A 25,826-nucleotide genomic window follows, 5' to 3' on the forward strand; every position below is an offset into this window, starting at 1 on the left:
CTTCCTCTACCCATAATACAACGGTCCGTGCTGCAGGTCGTGCCTCTTCTCAATGACGACGAGGTTGGCGGTGCGCGCGGGGTGGCCGTGGTGGTAGATCCACTTGCGCCCGCCGCCGCCGGCGTCCTTGTGCGCATGCGCGTGCGCGTGCCGCCCGTGACCGTCGTGGCCGCCGGACAACTTGTGGCCCTGGGAGGAAATTGACATGATTTGTGGTCCAAAACTGCATAAAAAGATGTTACAATATGTCCCTAAATTATGCTTAAGCAAAAGAAATCGTAAAGTGCACCCAAGTAGCATTTTAAGTTGTATATTATCGTATGTTTTAATGGTTCACATAATATACTCCACAAGCGGTTTAACCAGGCCATACAATAACATTATATCCGGATATAATGCTCTTAAACTACTAGTTTGGGCACAAATTAGACAGCTCTAAGTTCACTCTGACCATACAATAGCAGTATAATACGAGTAGTATTTAAGTAGCGTTGTCACCGTCGAACCCAATGTACCATGTAGGTACAATTAACTCTGCATTTCTGTACCAAATCGTCTTTAAAAGAGGGATTGGGTTTTAAAAAAGTGCACTACCCTCAAAATCGAAGAACTATATCTATTGTATTCGTACTTTTTGTTATATTAAATTCTCAAGTTCATTAATAAAGTAAAAGGTCTCTAGGTTATAGGAATAAATCTGGAGGCAACTCGAATCACGTGTTTGTTATTTTGTCAATTTAAGCATACCTTTGAAATTTGAATAACCCTTTGAGATTTTGAGGAAAAGTATGTTAATCAAAATTTAAAACACGCATTACCTGTTTAATATTTTAAGGTTTGAAGTATGGAAAACTCGTGAAAAATTTGTGGCTAGGGTGGAATGTGTACCTTTTCGTGGTGGGCGAAGCCGTTTTTGTTGAAGTGGCCCTTTTCGCCCTTGTGGTGCCCTTTGTGGTCGGCCTGCAGGTTCGACTTCTTGAAGTGACCTCCCTATAAACAAAATACCATAATATTAAACATACCATACTAAAATTATATGTGGCCGTCAAAATAAATACCATGAAAAATCTTTTAAGTCATTTACTCAAGACTCTACAAAACTTTGCGCTACACTCTCTAATGGATAACGAGCTTAGTTATCAGACAATAATTTTAAAATTAGATATGGTGCTCGTATATTATGAGAATATTAAATTGAGTAGGGCTTAAGAGATCTCAGACTAAGCGAGGTATGGTCGGTCAGGACTCAGGCCGCCTTTCTTAGAAATTAGTTCGAAAAAACTTCTATAGCGCAGAATCGTTGCGTTACTTGGTCCGCCACACTTGGGGTATAATAGTCTGATGATGATATTATCTTGCAGCATACTCTAGTCCAGAGATTCCCAATCTTTTCAGCCTGTGGCGCAGTTACACGTAGAATATTTTGTCACGGCGCCCTACTTTACCTAGCTATTAGAAAAATATACATAAATATTATGTATACCTTTAATAGTTAGGTTAAGCAGGTAAATAGTAATAAACAAATATTTAATCATCTACCTGCTTTACATAATTAATATTATAATTTAATTTTATAATATTTGTGGTTTCGGATAATGATGGAGGCTCGGATTCTTGCCTTTCCACGGCGCACCAGGGCCTGTAGACAAGTGGCAAAGCGCTAACGCTAACGCTAGCGCTACAAAATGTATGCGATTTGACATAAGTCATCGCTTCGCTAGCGAATACTAATGTCAAATCCATACATTTTGTAGCGCTAGCGTTAGCGTTTTGCCACTTGTCTACGGGGGCAGGGCGTCGCGGCGCACAGTTTGGGAACCCCTGCTCTAGTCTGTAGTCCCCGCGGTGTCTCCACTAATTGTTTAGAACGGTCCAAGTTGTTTTAATGAGGTTTTTTACGGCGTGGCGACCGTCGCTCGCCAAACTTAAATGAATATTTTACGACGAGCTCGGTTACTACTGTGTATGAGCTTCACTTGGAATGTACTAAGTTATTGTCGTTAGTTCAAACTTGCCCACTATTATTATATTGCACGTGTTTTACCAAAAAGTTGAAGGTCGAATAGTAAATAAATGTTATATTTTAGGTTATTTTTTACCTAGGTCTAAAAGGAGGAGCTCATTATTTCGAAGCGATGTTAATAATTTTTAACAATCAATTAACAAGGAAAGTGTAGGTGTTGATCATGAAATTAACTTCTGAGACGATAAATATCCAAAATGTAATTGTTACCACGATTATTATAAGCGAGCAGAGGGTGCAAAATACTTTAGTAGGAAATTAGCGAATGTTGTTGTTGAACTTTTTATCGGTACCGTGTAAACGAATAATGAGATCCCAAAACTTTTGTAAAAATTGCGAAACGAGATCGTCGAATAAAGTTGCAACCATGAAATCCCCAACAATAAAACTGGAAATTCTAAAGTCTTTTTTAACGGTTTACGTAATCTGATATATCCAAAAAACTAGATCGAACCGATCGACAATAGAATCGATAAGTTGAAATATAAAAGATGATTAATCGATACTTTTTGTGGTGAGTAGAAATCTGGAGGTTTGATTGATTGATTGATTTGTTGCGTGAAGAGCGAGACGAGCCGGTTACGACACCGCGGGCTGAGGGCTAGAGGTTAAACGAAAGTCGGGCTAATCACCGGGAAATCATTTAGTAACTATCAGTAAAGATGTACCAATCAGCTGGACACGAGTAAAGGTAACTTGGGTTTCGGCAAGTAGTAATTAGTAAGCTAAAGGTTCTCTCAGGCAGGGCCGGATCTAGCTATTTAGCCGCTCCGGGCAAAGATAATTTTCGCCGCCTTTTACATACAGAAAACTATATAAGTCATAAGCTAGTTTAATTTGGAATATGGGGAATATCTAAGTAAAATACTCAAATATTTCCACTATCCAATCAGAAGTTTGTAAGTTAAAATTCTCAAACTTGGGTGGTGTTAATACTTAATAGCTAGGTTGGAAGATCTTCGAAGTTCGATGAATAGATGAAATCGACTTTTCCTAAGTCGATTATGCCACCCCTCAAATTTTTGGCGCTTTAGGCAAATGCCCGGCTCGCTTCCCTTAGACCGGGAGCTGCTCACAGGCTGTGCCGTGTGCGCTCTCTCTAGGACGCCGCAGCTAGCTAAGAGTACCGCAACTACGTTTTCCATTTGTTGGAAAAACAATTCTGGCAATTTTTTTTTTTTTTATGAAATAAGGGGGCAAACGAGCAAACGGGTCACCTGATGGAAAGCAACTTCCGTCGCCCATGGACACTCGCAGCATCAGAAGAGCTGCATGTGCGTTGCCGGCCTTTTAAGAGGGAATAGGGTAATAGGGGAGGGTAGGGAAGGGAATAGGGGAGGGTAGGAAAGGGAATAGGGTAGGGGATTGGGCCTCCGGTAAACTCACTCACTCGGCGAAACACAGCGCAAGCGCTGTTTCACGCCGGTTTTCTGTGAGACCGTGGTATTTATCCGGTCGAGCCGGCCCATTCGTGCCGAAGCATGGCTCTCCCACGTATTATATACTGTGGAAGTTTAATGCTGGTATTTACATTTACTACTTAGATATTACAATTATTAGTTTTCAGCGTAACATTTTCAAAATGTAGGGCCGGAGAAGACCTTACTAAGTCTGCTTTAACGGATAAACAGTGTTACCCTTAACCAAAGAGCATCTCATCAGCACATCTGAGGGCCCACCAGAATAGTAAAGGTTCAAAGACCGATTCTGGTCGACATACGGATAGGGGGGCATGGATTGCTTAGAGGCTAGAGCATCAAGTAGTCTTAATCCATCACTGCCCTCAAATTAATTACAAAGTATACTGACCGACTTGTGTCCCTTCTCATCGTGGTGTCCGCCATGCTTCTCCTCCTCCGCGGAGTCTCCCTCCTCCTCGAAGAACTCCACCTTCTTCTCGTACTCATCCTTTTTGTGTATGTCGTGGCTGCCCTTCGTGCTGTGTCCCTTGGAGTGCTTGCCCGACTCCTCGTACTAGAAGGCACGTTGTTAGTAATACTAACCTTAGTACTAATTTTACTATACTTTGACGAGCAGGCGTAATATTTTAAGAAATACCCGTATCCTGGACAAGGCATTTAATACAATTCTGTTTAAATCTTTCTTTTTATATCAAAAGTCTTTGATTTAATATCAAAATTATTTTTCACTGACAAACTAATCAGGTGACAAGGTAATTAGCAAAATATTAACTTTGTCCAATAATACAATAGTTCGCAAAGTTGGGCTACGAAATGGTTGCTCAAACTTTGAAAAGTGTGAAAGCTTTAAAAAAGACTACCAATTAATAAAGTTCTAATACAAAAAACATTCTATCTTGAAGACAATCTATATTATGGTTGTCTATGGTAATATGGTTGTCTGGAAGAGACCGCTTAAAGCGGTAAGACCGCCAATTTGCGCTCTTCCAAAAAATTGTTTCTCTTTCGCATTTTGTATTTTATTATGTGCAAATAAAGAGTTCATTATTATTATTATTATATTCAACCTTTCAGCTTGAATTCGCATTTGTAGAGCCATAAATTAAAACTCTAGAGTCACCATTTTCATTCTAGAGATTTCATCATTTCTGTGGCAGACGAAGTATTATTTCTCAATATAGATAACATGATTAAAACTTTTTAATCGGGACTTAACGCGACTTATTCAAGTTGTAATGCTACTACGAATACATACTTTTTCTCGACGTTTCGGCCGTGTTGCAACGGCCGTCGTCACGAGGGGATAGATAACATGAATTGAAACCATCTAACATTGTCTAGCCTTCAATATTATAACACAAAGAAGTGTACTTACGCCAGTCTTTTGTAAAGGAAAGCGGTCATTTACCTATAGCTTAAACTGTGTGCGAACTGCGAAATTTGAACAGAATATCTTTTAAGCGGACACCGAGACGAGCAAATTCATTGCGCAATAGTATTGCGTAATATTATTGACCGTCTGAGGTTGATATTGAAAATCGCGTTCAACAAAATTGAAGCGTGATATTGCACAATACAATTGATCGTCTTGGGACCGCTTAAGACTCACACAATCACACACAGCTCACAGAAAATTTTCTTCCATTCCCTCTCTTATTCCCTTCCCTACCCTAATATTCTATTCCCTCAAGACCGGCAACGCACCTGCAGCTCTTCTGATGCTGCGAGTGTCCATGGGCGACGGAAGTTGCTTTTCATCAGGTGACCTGTTTGCTGGTTTGCCCCCTTATTTCATAAAAAAGTACCTTGGCGAATTTCTTGCCGTGTTCCTCGTGGTTGTGGTCTCCGTAGTGGCCGTGCTCCTCGTGGTGCTGCTTTTCGACGCCGCCGTGGTCGTCGTACTTGCCGTGGTGGTTCTCCTTATCGTGGTGGCCCTTCCTGGTCTTCGTCTCCTTGTGAACGCCCTGGAACACAGGAGTTTTCACTCGAAGGAATAATAATAAAATAAATAAATAAATAAAGTAAATAAAATTTATGGGCGCTTCACACCTCGTCAGTCTGGCCCCGTGGTAAGTACTAAAGGACTTGTGTTACAGTTGTGGCGGTACCCACAATCCGCCTAACATTCCTGCATCGCGCTATCGAAGTTTCAGAGAACGGCAAGATATACATACAACGTCTGAAATGACGTCAGTGGGCTTCGGCCTGACCGAGCATGCTATCTCTCTCGGTCGGAAGATCTTCCTTTTCGGCCGCCACTAACAACGTTAAACAGTGTACCAGACAATGAAAATATCTATACCTACATAATATAACAAAACTGTAGAAATGAAAATTCTGCACTTTGTATGGAGCGTTTCGGGCAGCTCTTTTTTATGAGATATTTGAATTGTCATATCTTGGTGAATTTTTAAGCTATTAGAGTCATTCTTTTAACGATGTTTCTATTTTTTAAGTGTCCTTCAATTACCGATAAGAAAAAAAAATAGTCATCATGCCTATTCGCTTAAAAAGGAAAATTCTTATCTTATGTACATATAAGTGTAATAAAATATAATTTTTTGTGTGTTTAGTTGTCGTTAACTTCAGATTTTACATGCAACGGGTGACCATGAGGTCACACGACTCGATAACCCAGCACTATCAAACCACATAAAACTAATTTAATTATGAGTAATTCTACTATATCATATAGATATTAATTATTTAGCAGATAGCAGATTTATGTAATTTGGTCGGGTTATGTCAAGTTCAGCGGACATAATTATAACGACTAACATTGTTTTAATACTCGTATTAATTCGTACTACTATCATACATGTTACCATACACATACACATACATAATCTATAATATAAAAATGAGTCGCTGAATGTGTTGCTAAGCGCAAAACTCGAGAACGGCTGAACGGATTGGGCTAATTTTAGTCTTAAAATATTCGTAGAAGTCCAGGGAAGGTTTTTAAGTGACACGAAGTTCACCGGGACAGCTAGTATAATATATAAATGTTAGTAAAACACACAAAAAATTTTGTAATGGTAGTTTCTATTGTTTTTATTATCTATTGTACGTTACATAAGGTTTTGTTTTAAAAATAATTAGTAATTGTACTGATAAAGTTTAATAAGGTTTTAAATAGCTGTAATAGAGAGCATTTGAAGATTGATGCACCGGTGTACGGACAAACCCTTCAGGTTTTTGTGACACCGAGTTTTGTTTTTGTAATGTCTTACCTTTGTGGAGTAAAGAAATAAAAAAAATAAAAAAAATTTGGATGTAGATTGTAGAGTTCGACATAGATAAGTCGTTTTTGGCTAACATAAGTTACACTGGCTAAAGAGTCGATTTATCAATGCTACTATAATATTTTGTATTGCAGACTCACTGTAAACTTGAGTACAATGTATTTCTGCAGTCAGGTATTGGGCCACTGTATTAGTTGTGAGTTCTCCGCATACAGCTGTAGGTGGCGGTACTTTGACGACAGTATAATTGATTTGTCTACTTCTGTACACGGTCCTACCGTTTGTTCTTGAAGCTAAATGTTTGCCACACGAGTAAAACGTAGTTAATCTTGTTTGAATTGCTATTTATTGACGTAAGCCAATCAAGCGCGCTAGTTGATAAAGAACCTGGCAAAAAAACTTAGAAATCGGGTTTTAGAGATATTTTTTGAGCAATCTCTACGTAGTTTTGACTTTCGCCTAGTAATAAACTTTTGAATTTCTAATGAGGGAATAATTGCAGTGTCTAGCTATTGTGGTTATTGAATCTTTTGTGTTATTCAATAATTGTCTTATATTTTTAAATATAAGACAATTATTGTTTTAGAACCTTTAGTACGAGTTTGAACTCGTTAAATTAATTTGCATGAATTAAAGTTATAACTGAGGTCTGAAACCCGCTCTCTACGAACACAACACAGTAAGTATGCATTCAAAATTAATTTGCCTCTTATATGACCTTTATGTTAATACTTAGTGAGGTGAATTTAGTCTGAATGAACCGTACATAATAAATAATAACTCCCACACCAGTTTCGGTGACGGTGGCCGGTTTCATTGAAACCAGGCTAGTTACGCTGGAGTAATTTTATAACGCCCAAGTGTGTGCGCAGTACAAAAGAGCACTCTCCATTACTTTTTACATGCCCATCCGACGCATGGATCATCTTACTTGTCAGACGATCAAGTGATCAGTCTGCATTGTCATAAAAAAACTTGGAAATAACATATTATTTCCAACGCGAAAATCAAACCCACGACCTCCGAGTAAAGAGCCATGCTCTTACACACTGGACCACGCAGGCGTTAACCACCGTACATAATGAACGGTAGACAGTGAGACGAAGTACTAGGGGTTCTGGCAAATATCCGGACATTGGACAACTTGATCTAATCGAAACGTTGATAATTAATGAAGATAGTTGATACACTCCATACTTATTTTTTATTAGAGTCTTCTAGAACTATTTTTCATTTATGTTGTTAAATACATATAAAATAAGAAATAGAGCCTTTTTGTCTTTTTGTGTTACAAAATACGCAAATTACTTAATAAGCAGTTTATACAAGTTAAGGCCCTGTATTCCCAGAAACGGACGATTTTCAAGATTTAAAAGTGACAGAAGACACAAAAATATAGTAATTTAAATTCTGAAAAAATATATGTGTCAGTTAAGGATCTAACACAGTGGAATTTATATTCCATTACACAATATCATGAACTTCACTCGATAGAAAAAAACCCAAACTTACCTCTTCTTTTAACGAATTTTCCATACTATGTCCAAATTATTTGGAATTTTCAGATAATTTTTGCACTGAATTAAAGACAAAGAATATATCTAGGGCGATTCGTTTTTTTGACTCGATTTAATTGATGTATAAAAAAACGACGATCAAAAAACTATAAAATAGCAGGCGCAAAGGTTTGGCTGGTACGCTTTCAGTCACACACTTTGCGCCTGCTATTTTATAGTTTTGTAATGGAATATGAATTCCACTGTGTTAGATCCTTAACTAATACATATATTATTTCAGAATTTAAATTACTATATTTTTGTGTCTACTGTCACTTTTAAATCTTGAAAATCGTCCGTTTCTGGGAATACAGGGCCTTAATATATTTTTCTTCTTGTTCAGACTATAATATTGTATGGATCTAAGGTTCACTCGGCGAAACATGGCGGTACCTAGCGGTCATTGAGTCCCTGTCAAAAACTTGTCATTTTCTATATAAACCGCGATTGACAATGAAGTGTCAGATGTTGTCAATCGCGACTTTGTATAGAAAATGACAAGTTTTTGACAGGGAGTCAATGACCGCTACCGCCAAGTTTCGCCGAGTGAACCTTAGTAAAACAGTCACGCAAAAATGCAAAAATACTCTTTATTACAATCATATTTGAACGATAGTTGCATTAAGTTAATGTTAAAGCATGCGATGCGAAGAGCTATATAAACTTAAATTGTAGCTTTCGTCGTCTCCTTTAGTCAAAAGTTAATACAAGTTATACTATAATAACGCTTTAGAAAACTAATAGACATCAGTTATAAAACTTGAGACATAAACTTGGTTGCAACTTGCAATTCTCATAATAATAAGTTTTGAAGTGTATTTTATTACGGAAGTTTGTATGATTTTTATATGAAAAGGTCGCGCACAAGATGTATAGGTACAGACTATACTACTACATGGCGTAGAAAATACGAAAGCTATAATAATAATTAAATGATGATTTCACTTTAAAATTTTAAAGGTCGCAATTATTCTTCTATAATAAGGGCAAGTATCACCACTTTCTGATAAAGTGCTGAATAGGCTATTCACAACTTTTTTGACAGATTCTCCATACTTGATCTGTCAAATTAATAGATGGATGGCTGCCTATTCGTCACTTATCAGGAAGTGGTGAAACAGGCCCCTATTGTAAATGCGTATAACATATTGGAACATAATATGTACTTCAGGAAAATGGTTCGATTGGCTCCACAGGACAGGCTACGCCTAGTAGGTATAGGATTTTATCATAAACTGATATTATGTACAATTTTCCGTGCAATTATTTGTGTACCTACAGCCAAAAAAGCGCGTATTTTGGTCGGGACTATTTGGTAAGAGCGGCAACGTAAAAAGTTTAAAAGGTTGCCGAATTGTATTATAATTTTTTTGTCCGCTGTTTATCTCGCGGTAACTATAAATTTTTCTCTGTTCTTACCCCATACGTATTGTTACGTGCTAGGGTTCGAGGATTTGGAGAAAAAGACCTGCTGACTCTCTTGAAGACTTTATTCACTAAGTCCAGGTCACACAAGGACACACTAGGTCACTACACTAAGCACTAAGTCCAAAACACTAAGCACTATCACTGTCCTAGGTCGTAGCCAAGTCGCAGGTTTCACTGGTTCACTCACTATTGATCATTTGTCTTCACTCCGAAATCGCCTTGACAATCGTTCGAACTGAACTGAACTCCGGGCCGTCTACCTGCGGCTTTTTATATGGCGAGACGAATTCCAGAAAGTTCCCGATTCACGTAAACAAGTATGGGAACTTTCTAGGAGGCTCGAGCATGTACCACCTAGCGCCATCTAGTTTCGAGTAGGGGATTTATGTGTAGTGTGTCCCCTGATCAGTTTCGCTGGTTTGCCGCTAGATGGCACCACATGTCCGTATACCGTGTACCGTAACAGTATGTTAAGAAGTTTGAGCGTGAAGAGGTGACACACAGATACGCTTTCACAATAATATTGTGAAAGTTATTACAAATAAAAAATCTGCCAAGTGTGGGTCAGACTCGCGCACGAAAGGTTCCGTACCATTATAGAGCGAAAGTAGAGAAAAAATAGTGTTTTTGTATGAGAGCCCCCCCTTCATTATTTATTTTATTCAAATTTTATTAAAATAAGAGAGTACACATATAATTCAGGATTTTGTGAAAATTTAAAGTGTCTACATGTTGCCATTATGGATCACGAGCCAAAAAGGCCAAAAAAATCACGTTTGTTGTATGGGAGCCCTCCTTAAATATGAACTTTATTTTGTATTTAGTATTTTTTGTGATAGCGGCACTAGAAATACACAATTTGTGAAAATTTCAGAAGTCTAGCTAAAGCGGTTCTTGAGATACAGACAGACGGACAGACATCGAAGTATCAGTAATAGGGTCCCGTTTTTACCCTTTGGGTACGGAACCCTAAAAACGGATTAACATACTAACAAGATTTAGCCATATGTTTGGTATTCATCGTGTTAGTCATTCTATTGGGTGACGTGTGCCGGGGGGAAGGGAGGGGCAATCAATGCCTATTCACTTGTTTGTTTGCTATTCAGTGCGGAATGTTTATTGAAAATTCGCGACCAGTTCCATCAGGGTTATTGTTGTGATTACATCGAGCTGGCAGCGACAACACTGGAATATTCCGGTCGCTAATGATGTTCTAGTTTTGTAGTGGCCACAAAAAGTGAATGAAATTATGTTACGATTCAGTAGGAATTCGGAATCAAATTGGAATAAAATCGGACTAGAAATTCATCAACGATAAAATAGTAATTTTAACAACGTGAATGCTCGTTACTTGTTGACTAATCAATGCGCAATGTGCTCAAATAAGAACAAAGTATCTTACGATAGTTGATGATGAATATACGATTTTATTCGACGACCTCTGTGGCTCAGCGGTGAGCGCGTTGGTGGCTCAAGCCGGGGGTCGCGGGTTCGAATCCCGCCGACGGAACAAAAAGTTTTCAAAGTTCCTGGGTCATGGATGTGTATTAAATATGTGTATCTTATAATAAAAAAAATCTTAAATATGTGTATAGTATAAAAGTATTAAATATATTTCCGTTGTCTGGTACCTGTAACACAAGTCCATCAGGTACTTACCACGGGGCCAGACCGACATGGTGTGAAGCGTCCATAGATATTATTATTATTATTATAGCTCAGAACTCTTACGATCCATACATGAACAATAGAAGTGCATTATGTTTGAATGGAGAGACAAAAAGTTGCCTAGATCACCTCACTTTGAACTATGAAATCTTTGTTTCAGACCAACAACTATAATATTATTTTAAAGCTGATACACATTATTTAACTAAGGAACCCTAAAATCTAGAAGACGCCTGCAACTCTCTTGCGCCGTTTCGGAATAAAAACTATCCTATGTCCTTTCCCGGGCCTTAAAAATCTCCGTATCTATATCAAAATCTGTTTAGTGGTTTTAGCGTGAAGAGGTAACAAACAGACATACAGATACATTTTCGCATTAATTATAATAATTATTACTGATGATGCCCGCAACTCTGTTGCGCCAAAATTCATTTATCGCACGGGAACCGTACATTTTCCGGGATAAAAAGTATCCTATGTCCTTTCTTGGAACTCAAAGTATCTCCATGCCAAATTTCAGCAAAATCGGTACAGCGGTTTGAGCGCGAAGATGTAAAAGACAGACAGACAGACAGACACACTTTCACATTTATAATATTAGTACGGATAGTATAAATTGTTAAATACATTTATTTGACTCCTTAGCACCCGTCTGATTTCTCCGTTAGCCGTCTGAAACTCAGGACTCTTGGCTTTTAAAGCTAACTTTCCTTATTAATTTTAATTAGACATAAGACGGACCAACAGGAGTTGGAAACGTCACGTAGTCACGTATATAAATTATTCCCCAACTTCTGACGAGACCTAACTACACACGACACAGATCGTATGTGCCACATTTCAACCTTAAAACTGGGTAACAAAGTTCAAAATCGTGACTTACGGTGACCGCACCACAAACGCTAGTGCACGCTGCCTTCAGTTGCGAAAATACAAGTTTGGTGTTGTGTTTTACGAACTTCAAACATACAATTTATAACATTAATACTGGACTTATTTCGTCCATACTCTATAGCAGCCTTTTCCAAAGTGGGCAATAACGTCCCCTTGTGGGCGCTGAAGGCCTAAAGGGGACACAAAAAAAATGGCGGCTTTGTGTAGAGGGGATGATTTGTAATTTATTTATTTATGCTTTTTGCACAATGTTGGTACATAGGCGGACTTAATGCCAGATGGCGTTCTCTACCAGTCAATCTTTTGGTGTCCAGAAACAAAATTGTGTAGGTGCCAATAGTGCGAGAGGATGAAGAAAATAAATAAATAAAATAAATGAACAGCAATCTAAATATAACTTAAGTCATAAGCAAACATTATACCTAATAGAGCGAGACTATAATTTCATTTCATCTGGATGCATTTTAAATTAAATACATATTCTATTCCCTCACATTAGTTTAAATTTTTGGCTATCAAGTTTTGGGGACGACTTCTTATTTAACAAAATATTATATTATATTTTGTTAAATAAAAATCCGGGAATTCTGGGATTGGAGAAAATTCGGGAATGTAAATTAAGTCGGTGTTAATTGTAAAACCATGGTTTGAAAACGACTAATTTAGCATTTTGTATTTATTTTTATAAAATTTGCGACAAAAGCCCCTTATTAATATAAATAAAGATAAGGAAGTAGGTGAAACAATTATTAATGGGGGCAGCGGGCGCTAAGAATATTTTGTTCTCAAAGTGGGCAGTAGACAAAATACGCTTGGGAAGACCTGCTCTATAGGATTTAGGACTAGTCCTATATTGATGTTAAAATATACCATTTTTGTCACAATATTACTTGATCAAGGAAGGATTTTGACGGCACTTAGGTACAATAAGATGATTTCATCAATAATAATATGTCATGATCCATAAAGATCTCCCAATGAAATCATTATTAATAATATCAAGACGATCTCAATGACAGTAATAGGATAAATGACTGCAACGTCTTGACAATAGAGAGTAGCACCAGCACACACAGTAAACAGAAATTTCGTTTAACTTTCGCCAAAGTTTCTGTCAATATTCTGATATGATATGTTCGTACGTGGTAGAGCCATGCTTTGGCACGAATGGGCCAAAACGGTGAAATACCACGGGCTCACAGAAAACCGGCGTGAAACAGCGCTTGGGCTGTGTTTCGCCGAGTGAGTGAGTTTACCGGAGGTCCAATCTCCTACCCCATTCCCTTCCCTACCCTGCCCTATTCCCTTCCCTACCCTCCCCTATTACCCTATTCCCTTTTAAAAGGCCGGCAACGCACTTGCAGCTCTTCTGATGCTGCGAGTGTCCTTGGGCGACGGAAGTTGCTTACCATCAGGTGACCCGTTTGCTCGTTTGCCGATTTTGTTCAAATTATTAGCTCTAAGTGCAAGTAGCGCCCTCTGCTCCGAATTTTGCGTAATATTTCCTATCTAACGTATCTAGTACACCGACGCTGCGAACTGCGAAACAACGGCAAACCGATTTAGGGTGAAGCCAAACGAGCGTAATTTTGTGAGTCGTGAGTCGCAGAATTTCTGCCGCGTAAATATCTTTTCATACAAATCATGACTCACAAAATTACGCTCGTGTGAATCAAACAGGACTTTTGTATGAAACTGAATGCAGCAAAATTTCTGTCAGCCGAAATTCTGCGACTCAATACCCTCAAATTACGCTCGTTTGGCTTTACCCTTAGTGTCTCATTCGCCACACGACAATGCGTTATATTGCATCTCGTTCTATTCAAGTTTCGCATTGATTTCGCAGATATTTCGCGTTTCGCAGGGTCGGTGTACTTAAGTCCAAGTTAAATACGAGAATCGTGTTTCTGTTTCAAAAATATTACAGGTGTCTCCGCACTTTTATACGTGGGAGAGCCATGCTTCGGCACGAATGGGCCAGCTCGACCGGAGAAATACCACGTTCTCACAGAAAACCGGCGTGAAACAGCGCTTGCGCTGTGTTTTGCCGAGTGAGTGAGTTTACCGGAGGCCCAATCCCCTACCCTATTCCCTTCCCTACCCTCCCCTATTCCCTTCCCTTCCTTTCTCATCCCCACCCTCCCCTTTTATCCTATTCCCTCTTAAAAGGCCGGCAACGCACCTGCAGCTTTTCTGATGCTGCGAGTGTCCATGGGCGACGGAAGCTGATTTCCATCAGGTGACCCGTTAGCTCGTTTGCCCCCTTATTTCATAATAAAAAAACCTACAGTTACTGCTAATATTTTATAGCCGGAGGCCGTCAGCCCATAGGTCAGTGCGTCTCACGTACAATAAATATATTATTTATGAGGGCAGTAAAGACTCGTAAAGCCAGACTGACTTATGACGGACGATGCGCGTGACAGTTTTTAATTTACCTTACGACTCTTTAATATTTTAGCACTAAATGGAATCAACTTATATAGATAATAATAATAATCTTTATTGTACACCACGAATATATACAGTTATAACATACACATCAGTTACATATAAGTACAATTTTGGCGGCCTTATCGCTAAAAGCGATGTCTTCCAGGCAACCTAGATAGTTGTAGATACGTGTAAATCAGCTGTTAGAAGAAGGAACTATAAATGTAGAGTCAGCTTAATAAGTTAGCGTGAAATCTTAGGGCTACACACGTAGGCCGGTATAAATATTAAATAATCAGTACTCAAGATGCATCTCGGTCTCAAGACACGGTTCAGGCTCTGTGATTGGTTGGCTGTCAAATTTTGGACCAATCATACATGCGAACCGCGTCTTGAGACTGGGTCGCATCTTAAGTACTGATTGAAGACTATTTATACCAGCCCTATACTCGGACCACTTAAAGCGTGACTCTCGTAGCATACATTTAGTATGCTACGAAGGTCGCGCTTAAACTGGACGTACCATAGTTTTTTTTCTATAATTAAAAGTTTTCACATTTAGATTGAATAGGTCATTGAACCTAAATTGACATTGATAAAACTCATTAACGAGTGGAGTTGATCGTTGATTAAATACAATTTTGTCTCTTATTTTTCATATTATCTAATAGTGAAAATGAAGGCATAATTTTTAGTTAAACGATCATAAAATACCCTTTCGTTTACGATCAACGAGATTGTATGTCTTAAATTATTATCTCTTTCTATCTACATGGTGTAACAAAACTGAGTGATAATTACTTTAGGATGTGTATACTGTATGAGTCTCCTATAAAGAGTTCAGCGTGCAGGTAGCAGCGCGGAAAAAGTTTTTTTTTTACTTTTGTATGGGCAAATACTCAACTTGGACCGCTTGCTCATACAAAAAAAATATTCTTCGTTAGCGCTGCAGTAGCAGTAGTGAGTAGTAACTTACTACTACTACTTGTTTTTTCAAAGTGAACTCTATATTATATAGCCCAGTAGGCTATATAATATAGAGTTAGGTAGCTTAGCCTTGTACGGGAATCTGAAATTAATTATAATCAGATTTTTTTTTTGCAGGTTGTAACCAATGTTCATGACCCTCATGAATAGCTTAAATTCAAAAACTCGACCATCCCCGACGTGTGCGTTAGGTTCTGTGATTGTTCATAAACATGGCATTCAGACACAAAAGAAACAAGTTAGGAAACAAATTTGTAGGAAATTTAATGAATAAAATATGGAAGTCCATATTTTTGTTTCTGTACTTATTTGACAATAATCGCAATACAGGTAGAACAGGTGAAATTACACTTTGACTTGTTTTTTGCAGTTATTTCCGTAAATGTTGATTTTACAATAAAAATTATAAAGACTAAAGTTGTAGAAAATCAAATTTGCGACAAATTTGATCCTTATCATTTTCTTAAAAAATAAAAAATAAAGGAGATATAGCTAAAAAAAAATAGACTTTCAAACCAATATTATGGCGGCTAACGCACACGTCGTGTATGGTTGAGTTTTTGAATTTAAAAGCTATTTATAACCTCCTCAAACAATGGTGCAAAAAAAATTCTGACTATAATTAATTTCAAGAAAAAATCTAACCCTACTGGGGTAATAAGGGTCAATTCGAACTTAAATGCATGCATTTCTAAAGTATGGATTTCACAAATTTGTATAACATCTCAGACAATTGAAGTTTGTCAATTCAATACAAAAGGAATGCATCTATGCGTCGCGTTGCAGTCTGAATTGATCCTAATTCCTAAGGGACTCATTTTTCACGGCCGCGACGACTGGACTAACAGTCGCGATCGACCGGTTGGCCACCCCAGCTGCTGTAGAAGATGTCATGACCAGGGCCGGCCTATGGTGCTGGTAGTGCTGACAAAATTGGCGCCCCTCTTGTTTGCCTTCAGCGCTTCTTTTTATCTGGCGCCCTGGGCGGTCGTCCAGCGTCGCCCCCTAACGCCGCTACTGGTCATGTCTCTCTCTTTCTCAAGCTATGTGTCGATCAAAGCAGTATAATCTTACCTCGTAAGCCTTCTTCCCGTGCTCCTCGTGTTCCTCTTCGTGATCGGAGTCGTGCTGCTTGCCGCCACCTGAGCAACACAAAACGTTAGCATTATTATTTGACGACCTCTGTGGTTTAATTGGCTGAGTGTGTGGCAGATCAAGCCGTTCACGGGTTTGAATCCCGCCGACGGAACAAAAAGTTTCAATGTTCCCGGATCTAGAATGTGTATTAAATATGTGTATGATATAATAAAAATCTTAAATATATGTATAGTATAAAAGCATTAAATATATTTCCGTTGTCTGGTACCTGTAACATAAGTCCTTCAGGTACTTAGCACGGGACCTGACTGACGTGGTGTGAAAGCGTCCATGGATATTATAATATTATATTATGCATTACATCATTTGAGTTTATAATAAAAAAGACGATTCAAACAATGATAAAGATAATATATTCAAGTACTAGATGATGTCCGCAACTCCGTTGTCGTCCGTCCGTCCGATAAAAAGTATCTTATGTCCTTTGCCGGGACTCAAACTATCTCCATACCAAATTTCAGCAAAAATCGGTATACAAAGTATGATTTTAGCTAAGATCACGCCATTCTGTCTGGAACGTATCCCTAGATAGCAATACGTAAATTGAAGCGCGTGTGAAAGTATCAACGATATAGGAGGACTAAATGAATGGACCATTTTTTTGCTGTTCTGCATGCCTTATGTATATTATGCATATCACATTTAACTATATTAATCTTCCAAAACTGAACTAAGAAACTCACGGTGATTTTCCGGATGTTTTGAAGGACTTTTCAAAATCTGATACGTGTGCATTATGCTACGCTTAAGCGCTGTATGCTTAAATTTTGCCAAAATTTCGGCTAATTCGTGGAAAAACGGCGAGTTTTCTCACGGATTTCCCCCGGAGGCGGCAAATCACCGTGAGAGCCACACTTTCATCTTCGTCCAGTAATTGTGAAGCGATGGCGTAACATAACTGACCGTTAAATTGATTTTAAACGAAGATATTGTGACTTAGATTAAACGGGGTCCGACACGCTGGATCTCAGTAAACAAAAAGGTTTTGGCTAAAGCTGGCCCTTTAGCCAAAGCCTTGTCTTTATCGCTTCTTCATAAAATCGCCGATCAAAATGTTTGCAATTGACATAAGCGTTCAAATATGAAGTTGACGTACGACTCGTTTTATGTAATTTCCATACATTTTGATCGGCGATCCTATAAAGATGGGATAAGGAAAACGTCTTGGCTACAGGCTCTAATTACGAGGCAAACATTATTTTAAACTATTTCAGGTATTTTTGTATGTGTAAAGCCCTTTAAGCTTTAACCTATTAACACTCGGTTTTTTAGTGTTTTCTAAGATTTTGTTTGTGATCGGAGTTTATCCTTTTATCGACGTCATTGTTAGGCTAAAATTTTGATATTGTCGTCAATTATTGCACTAGCGAATAATAAACTCTCGTCTAAAACCCCCAGAATCCAGGCATTAATCCTTCAAGCATCTTGTATGATTGAATTTATCATACTAGCCGTAATATATTGCGTCGACAAAAAACAAATACGATAAAATCAAAAGTATATAATATAAAACTTAATATAGAGCTGTAGATCCACTTATGAAACTTCACTTAATGTTGCAAGAGTGTAAAAATATCTCGAAATATTAAAACGAATGGTTCCCGCTGTACCTCTAGCTACCCATAACTTTAAATCAAATGATATTTTATCCAAATTGAGCATCGTACTCACAATAATACAAGCTTTTAGTAAATTGTATTTTTTTTATTCATTTTGTAGTTCTTTTACGATGCTGGATTGTGTTATATTTTATTAGGTTTTCTGTATGTCCATATTAGAGTCGTATGCTGTTTGCACTTTGTGGTAATATTTTATTTTTGCCAAACGCGTGGGCACGACGCCCACATGGCGACTTAGGCAATTCCTGAATATCATAGGAACTCTTAAAAAAAATTATGCACGTAAAGTGTACGTATAGCAATCCTTGGCCACATTATGGCATGGCCCAGCGGGGTAGGCCGCATTTCCCATATTTTTTAATTATCTGCAAAAGGTCATCTATCTATCTATCTATCTTCTATCTATATATATATATAAAACTCAAAGGTGACTGACTGACATGATGATCTATCAACGCACAGCCAAAACCACTGGACCGATTGGGCTGAAATTTGGCATGTAGATAGATGTTATGACGTAGGCAACCGCTAAGAAAGGATTTTGATCAATTCTACCCCCAAGGGGTCAAAATAGGGGATGAAAGTTTGTATATAATAATACTATTAATTATATAAAATTATGGAAAATGTGGTACGCTCCGCTGCAGCCCGTCGTAATGTGCACCTTATGATAACGGAATTGTGAGCCAAACAACCGTTTTATTTGGTTACATTTGCACCACGTTAGAGACGCTCTCCCAACACAATGGCGCCGCAATATTCGCAAAAAACACTCCAACACTGCAATCTCGATAGTTAGGAAATTGTATAGAAGATCTGAGATTTTATTTAGTAAAGTGGTGCAACGTTATGTATTATTTTATTTACTTTTACTAGTTTATTGATTGTACAGGTACCATCATTGACCTGCGTCATTTTATCGAGTAAATGTCAAACACAGCGAAGAGATTAAAATGACTAACATTGATTTAACATAGTCCGGCTAAATAACGTCCACTACCTGGGTAGGTATCTAAAACCACGTACCTAAAAATCCGCCATCACCGCATCGTAAATAACAGGTGACGTCCTAAACGTTGACGGAAGATCCCTTTCAGTTGATACAAACCTTTCACGCTCACAAAACAATAATAATTATAATTATTGTGCTTTAATGTACATTGTACTGTCAATTATAATGTATCTTTTAATCATTATTATAATTATTGTGCTTTAATGTACTGTAAATTATAATTTATCTTTTAAATCTATAAATATAAAACTCAAAGGTGACTGACTGACTGATTGACATAGTAATCTATCAACGCACAGCCCAAGCCACTGGACAGATCGGGCTGAAATTTAGCATGCAGGTAGATGATATGACGTAGGCGTTATCCGCTAAGAAAGGATTTTGATAAATTCCAACCCCAAGGGGTTCAAATAGGGTATGAAAGTTTTTATATAGTAATACTTCTTAACGCGAGCGAAGCCGCGGGCAAAAGCACGTTATAAATAATATTTTAATTACAGATGTATTAAAAGTACCAAATGTTTCAATTGAAAGACTAAGAAGTAGCTGTTATTAAAATATTAGTCCAGTTCTGTCGGAGTGGCAAAATTGAAACGAAACCGCAAAATATTCTAATTTAATGTTGCGGCTACATTCAAATTCTGTTCCAATTGAAACACCGACAATTTTAGATCTAATGTTGAATTAAGTCAGTCTGCTTTCATTTCGCTAAATAACTAGGAAATAAATCACCTAAATTATTTTTGTTGTCATTTTTACCAAAGTTACTGCGCGCAAATTTTATCTATGCGTCCCGCGGGTCAGTTTTGGGAAATATTGTATAATCTAAAGGAAGGTCAAGTGACAATAATATATTTTCATTAAGATTGTTTGTTTTAAAGATAACCTACTGCAGAGTTTAGAACTTCAGACAATCACAAGTTCTAAAGGCCTACTTAACCATTTAAGTGCTAAGTGGATACGAGAGTTTTTATTTTCATTAAAGTTTTTTTTTACTTCATATTTTGTAATCAAAATTAGTAACTTTTATATAAGTAGTCCTAAAATAGATTTTGTATCAGGAAGTTCAATATCGACTCCACGATAAAATCGAAAAACAGAAAACAATGTTATCGGAGAAAGTAAAGCAGTATTGCATTGCAACATAAATTGAAATCAGTTCTCGTCAGCAACAACTTGATGAATAATTAATTTAGTGACCTTCACGGCTTTCGAGAAGATTAATTTCATCACAATAAATCTAATCAAATTGTGCTCGGGAAAAACTCATAGGCCCCGAATGCGCGCAGCGGAGTGTGAACGGTTTTTATGGAAATTAACCGATACCGGCCATCCTATTTTTTTATCGAAGGCTTTAGAAATTGAACCATGGGTTTTTAATTAAGCGAGAATTGCTTTGGATATGGCCAAGAGTTTAGAGTGTTAGAAATTCAATTGATACTGTTACGTAATTTTAGATTTTGCAATAGAAATAAAACATAATATTGTACTTTAATGGAGTACAAGAATGAGCAAAAGCTTTTACCTTTTTCATGGTGGTAGTCCTCAGATTTCTTCTCAACTTTCTTGTTAGAAGAGGCGTGGGTGGAGTCTGTTGCCTCTGCAGCAGACGGTGCGGTCTCGGCGGCGGAAGGTCCAGTATCTGCAGCCGATGGAGCCGTCGCTGACTCCGCGGGAGCGGCGTCCGATGGCAGAGTGTTTGATGCCGAGGGAGCAAAGTTTGCGGACACTACATCGGGAGCCGATGGGGCAGTGTTGGATATGGAAGAAAATGGATCTGATGCCGATGGATCTGCGTCCCTGCCCGTCGCGCTAGGGGAAGAAATCGGCTCCGCCAAACTATATTTGTCCAGCTCAGGCGGTGGCGTCGTTTTGTTCCTGCGCTTGGTTTTTGACTTTTTACGGAAGAAGACTTTTACATCCTCATCGATGTCCTTAGGTACCAACGATATTCTCAAATTATCGTCTTCTGGAGGGGGTGTAGTAGTCGCTGAGTATCGAGCTGAAAATTTTTTCGGACTTCTTACCTTGGCAGACCTTGAATCGTGAGATATTTTATCGTCATCATTACCGAACAAAGTGCCATCGTCTCGGAAGGTGGAAAGCTTGCCAGAAGATTTATTTTTCGATTTTCTCTTTTTTGTTCTTACTGGCTTTTTAGTAGTAGTAGATATTGACTCGGAGGAAGTAATTCTATACTTGTCAAACTCTGGATCCTCTTCCTCTTGATATTCACCATCTTCGATAGGTGCATTTACCCAGCGGGAGTAGCTTCTTTTGCCATACTTATCGTCATCTTCATCTGATCGATAACTATCCTGGACACGCTCTTCCCGTGTCATCTCCTCGTCTTTGACTCGTTCAGATATTCTTCTCTGCTCTTTTGCATGACGTTCTTTAAGATCATCGACGCTACTTAAGATTTTAGCTTTTTTAGCTTCATCCTCCAGACGCTGTTTTTCACTTACTTCATCGTCTTTTTTGTGCTCTATTTCTTCCTTACTAGTTAGTTCTTTATCTTCTTCCCTAGTTGGAGCTTGTTCCTCTTTACTTGTGTTTTCTTTCCTTTCCCTACTATTTGGAGCTTGTTCTTCCTTGCTAGTGTGTTCTTTGTCTTCCTCCCTAGTTTGGGTTTTTTCTTCCTTACTAGTTTTTTCTTTAATTTTCCTACTTGTATCTATTGTATCTTCAGCACTAGTTTCTTCTTTGTATTTCTTTTTATCACCTGATTTGTATGGTGTATTACTAATTTTTTCTTTCGCAATAGTCCCAACCTTGTCCTCTTTTTTCTCTTCCACACTATCTTGATCGTAGTATTCATCCTTGTTGTCCTCTTTTTCCTCATCTTGATTATTAACCTTGTCCCAATCAGTATCGTTAACTGTGTCTTCTTTATTATTATTACTGATTTTTTCATTACTTGGGGGTGCCAAACTATCAATACGTTGGTTTGAGTTTTCTATGCTTTCATCTTTTTTCTGATGACTAATAAATTTTTCATCTATTTTTTCTTTATCAACTTCGACATTTTTTTTCGTATCAGAATTACTAGAATAATGTTTAATATTATCATCATCACCTCTATGATAGTCTGCATTTTCTTCTTTACTGTTTATGCTATCTTCTTTTTCACTCACATGTTCACTATTATCATCATAACTTTCGTCACTTTTAGAGTTTTTATCAGTTTCTTCGTTTTGTTTTTTATCACGCGACCGCCTCAGGTTTACCAAGGGCTTTATCAAAATATTATCACTGGGCTTTGTGATGATATTTACAATGCTATCAATTTCCGCTATATCCGAATAGGATATGTTCTTTGAATTACTGTCTAATGCCGGTTTCTGGACATCGTCATAGTAGTCTTCATCATAGTTTTCCTTCTGCTCATCATAAGCACCCTCCTTATCGTCCACTCTCAACATAAAGTTCATCGGAGGCGCGAGCCTCTTCTTCGGCTTTGGTTTGGGGACATCTATGAATTCTCCCAGCTCATCGCCATGTTTGTTTTTAAAGGGAACCCAGTCGGGAAAGAAATCCCCGATAGCTTCACGTTTGATTATATCGTTTTCCTTTACGCCGATGCTTAAAGTACTAGTTTTCGCCACGATAATGAACAACAAGAATATTATTGGCAACATGATTGTTTACTGAAACATCATAACTATTATTGTAAGTATTTATAAACAATGCGGCGGATCGAACCGCGACGGAGACGCGCCGGTGACTGGTGGTCGGCAGCTCAATACAATTATTTATACTTCGGCTCTCTCATCTTTTACCTGTAGCGGGACGTTAGCATAGTATGGATAGATCCATCCGTCCAAATAATGTCATAAAGGTAGACCTTTTTTTTTTCTTGCTCATAATATTAATTGTTTCAGAACGCTTTCTTTACGTTAACTTATACAAATCGAGTACATACTACAGAAGAAACATTATTTGTGCAAGCTTCAAAGCCACTGAAAAATGTATATCTACATTATATCTTATATATAAAAATGGATTTTCAAATGTGTTAGTCGCGCTAAAACTCGAAAACGGCTGAATGGATTGGGCTGATGAATGATAATAATTATTACTTATACTTAACAGAATTGTATGTGTTAAAATTTCGAGCTACGAGTCCACGTTAAGATGTCGTTTCAATTTAAATAGTATATTCAAATAGTTTAAAGATTGGCCTTTGAATTACAGTGGGTGGCCAAATTATTATTTATTAATTATTATACTCGGGTTTCAGTTTTTTATCATATTATATTTTGTTTGTCTGTATCACGTAGATAGGCTTAAGCTGGAAATCATCTAGTCAAAATGTAATATTTTAATATGACGTATACACAGCCTTTTCATATAAGGTAATCACATGCAACTGTCTATACTTTTTGAAGCTTATCTAATAACAATTTATTATTCACTATACTAAGCAAAATTAAAAAAATGTCGCGACTTGCCCAATAAAATGTGTCACGAATGATGTCCGTGAAGTGTACTTAATTACTGCGAGTGTTTACTTAACCCCGTGGACGATTTAACTCGCGTGAAGGTTCGAGCGGCAAAAAGAAAGCAATCTAACAAAAGTCAACGGTCGATTTGAATAGGAAAGTAGATTGAAGAGGTAGGAAAGTACATTTTTTAATATTACTTGTCTAGTTACAATTTGTTGTAAAAATGTTGAAAAGGAGGTAACTTTTTTATTGATCTGAGGTGAAAATAATTTTATGCTGTCTGCAACGTGGTACTGCAACTTCCCTTAAAAACATAATATTATATGCATCACTTGTAAAGTTAATAAAAGGGTTTACAGCTGAATTATAATAATATTATACGCCGTATGAATTGCCTGATTGGTTTCCAAACCCTTAACTCGTATAGTATTGCTAGCTGCGCGGTTTTACAAGTGTGGTGATATCGGACCACACAGCTGCTATATCTTTATCAATTGTATAAGACGTGTTATTTTGATATGTAAGCTAAAATAATGTCAAGTTCATCAACATCCATTCAACAGATTTTTAATTCAATGGGCATATCCTGATCCTCAAAAACTTTCATGATATTAGTAGTATAGTGTGCATACAATTTTTTTTATTGTGAGCTATGTTGGTGGTCGGTATCGTCTGTAGCGAGTGGTCACCACTTCCGCGTTACATCATCTCTAATTTAATTTGTGAAATTGTGGTTTTTGTACGCACTCGGTCGCAACAAGTGATAACAAATAAAGTTGTGGGCAACATCTAGTTGATTCAATTATGCCATGGTATATTACAGTAACAATACTGAAAATAATGCAGTAAAAAGCTGGTTTTGTGTAGTAAAGTACGTGACATGACGGTCGGAACAGCCGCCGTCACGGTAGAGGGCAGTCCTATTGCCGAGTGTCAACAAACGGTAATGTCTATTTACAATTACACATTTATGGCATTTTTACCGCGTATACTTAGTATAATTCGGGACATATCATACCTTAAAGTGAAGCTGGTTTTTATGCAAGGCCATGGCTACGGCCTACGGGTTAGGATTATAATACTCCATGCACAAAAAGCTCCCTAAAGAAAAAATGAAACGAAACAGCTGTGAAAAGAAAAGTGAGAGGGTAAGAAAATCTTTGGTCAGTGAATACCTCGCATGAGGCCAGTTAACCGAGCATTTGTCTCGCGAGACTGCCTTACTACTTACGTTTAACCGACTTTAGTTTGCGGTTCGCAGAACTTTGCCTCTAGCTAGGGACACTTAATTAAAATTAGCAGACTATTTTAGTGAAAAGCTGTAAAATAAATGTACGATCGAGGAAATTGATCCATATGCAGACCAAAGTCATATTTTGGTCGGATCATGTCAATTGAATGTTAGAGCTCGACAAGCAATGAATAAGGAAACAGATGGAAGCGACATAACTACAAAAAAGTGTGGCCGGCGTCATACTGCCAAGAACTAAACATGGCGGTCTATAGTGATGGGACACTTGGTTGATATTTGTCGAGGATATCGATAAGTAAGATGTTATAAGTGAGCTATTAAGGTTAAAATCTTTTAAATAAATGATCAGATTGTTCACCTTATATTTTTTAAATTCGATAAAAAAGTACATCACTAAACGTCAAATCTACTAATTTCTATGTTGATTAAATATCGAAAATCAAGCCATGCTATATTCTATTCTATCACAAATCTTATTTATTGTCTAATTATTAACTAAACTAGCACATACGAAGTCAAGCCATCGGTATAATAACAAAAATTTTAGTAAAAATATAAACGTACCGATCCAAGCCTATTAACCTATCAATATACAAAAAATCAGCTTGTTAGAGTTCCGTTTTAGGGTTCAGTAGTCAACCAAGCTTTGTTGATTACAGAACCATATTATAATGGAACCTTA

At 37.6% G+C, this 25,826-nt stretch overlaps 1 protein-coding gene across 1 annotated transcript; it reads right to left on the minus strand.

Moving 5' to 3' along the window:
* On the minus strand, positions 1 to 23,116 carry LOC121725922 (uncharacterized protein DDB_G0283697-like). Its single transcript, XM_042113104.1, has 6 exons — positions 20,970 to 23,116; positions 16,730 to 16,797; positions 5,250 to 5,408; positions 3,833 to 3,997; positions 889 to 990; positions 1 to 189 (listed from the first exon to the last, which is right to left on the minus strand). The coding sequence occupies exons 1-6, from the start codon at positions 23,083 to 23,085 to the stop codon at positions 7 to 9; spliced, it is 2,793 nt and encodes a 930-aa protein (XP_041969038.1). The 5' UTR covers positions 23,086 to 23,116; the 3' UTR covers positions 1 to 6.
* Positions 23,117 to 25,826: the final 2,710 nt, after the last annotated feature.

Source organism: Aricia agestis, chromosome 4 (genome assembly GCF_905147365.1).
Source record: "Aricia agestis chromosome 4, ilAriAges1.1, whole genome shotgun sequence".
Classification (NCBI taxonomy): domain Eukaryota; kingdom Metazoa; phylum Arthropoda; class Insecta; order Lepidoptera; family Lycaenidae; genus Aricia; species Aricia agestis.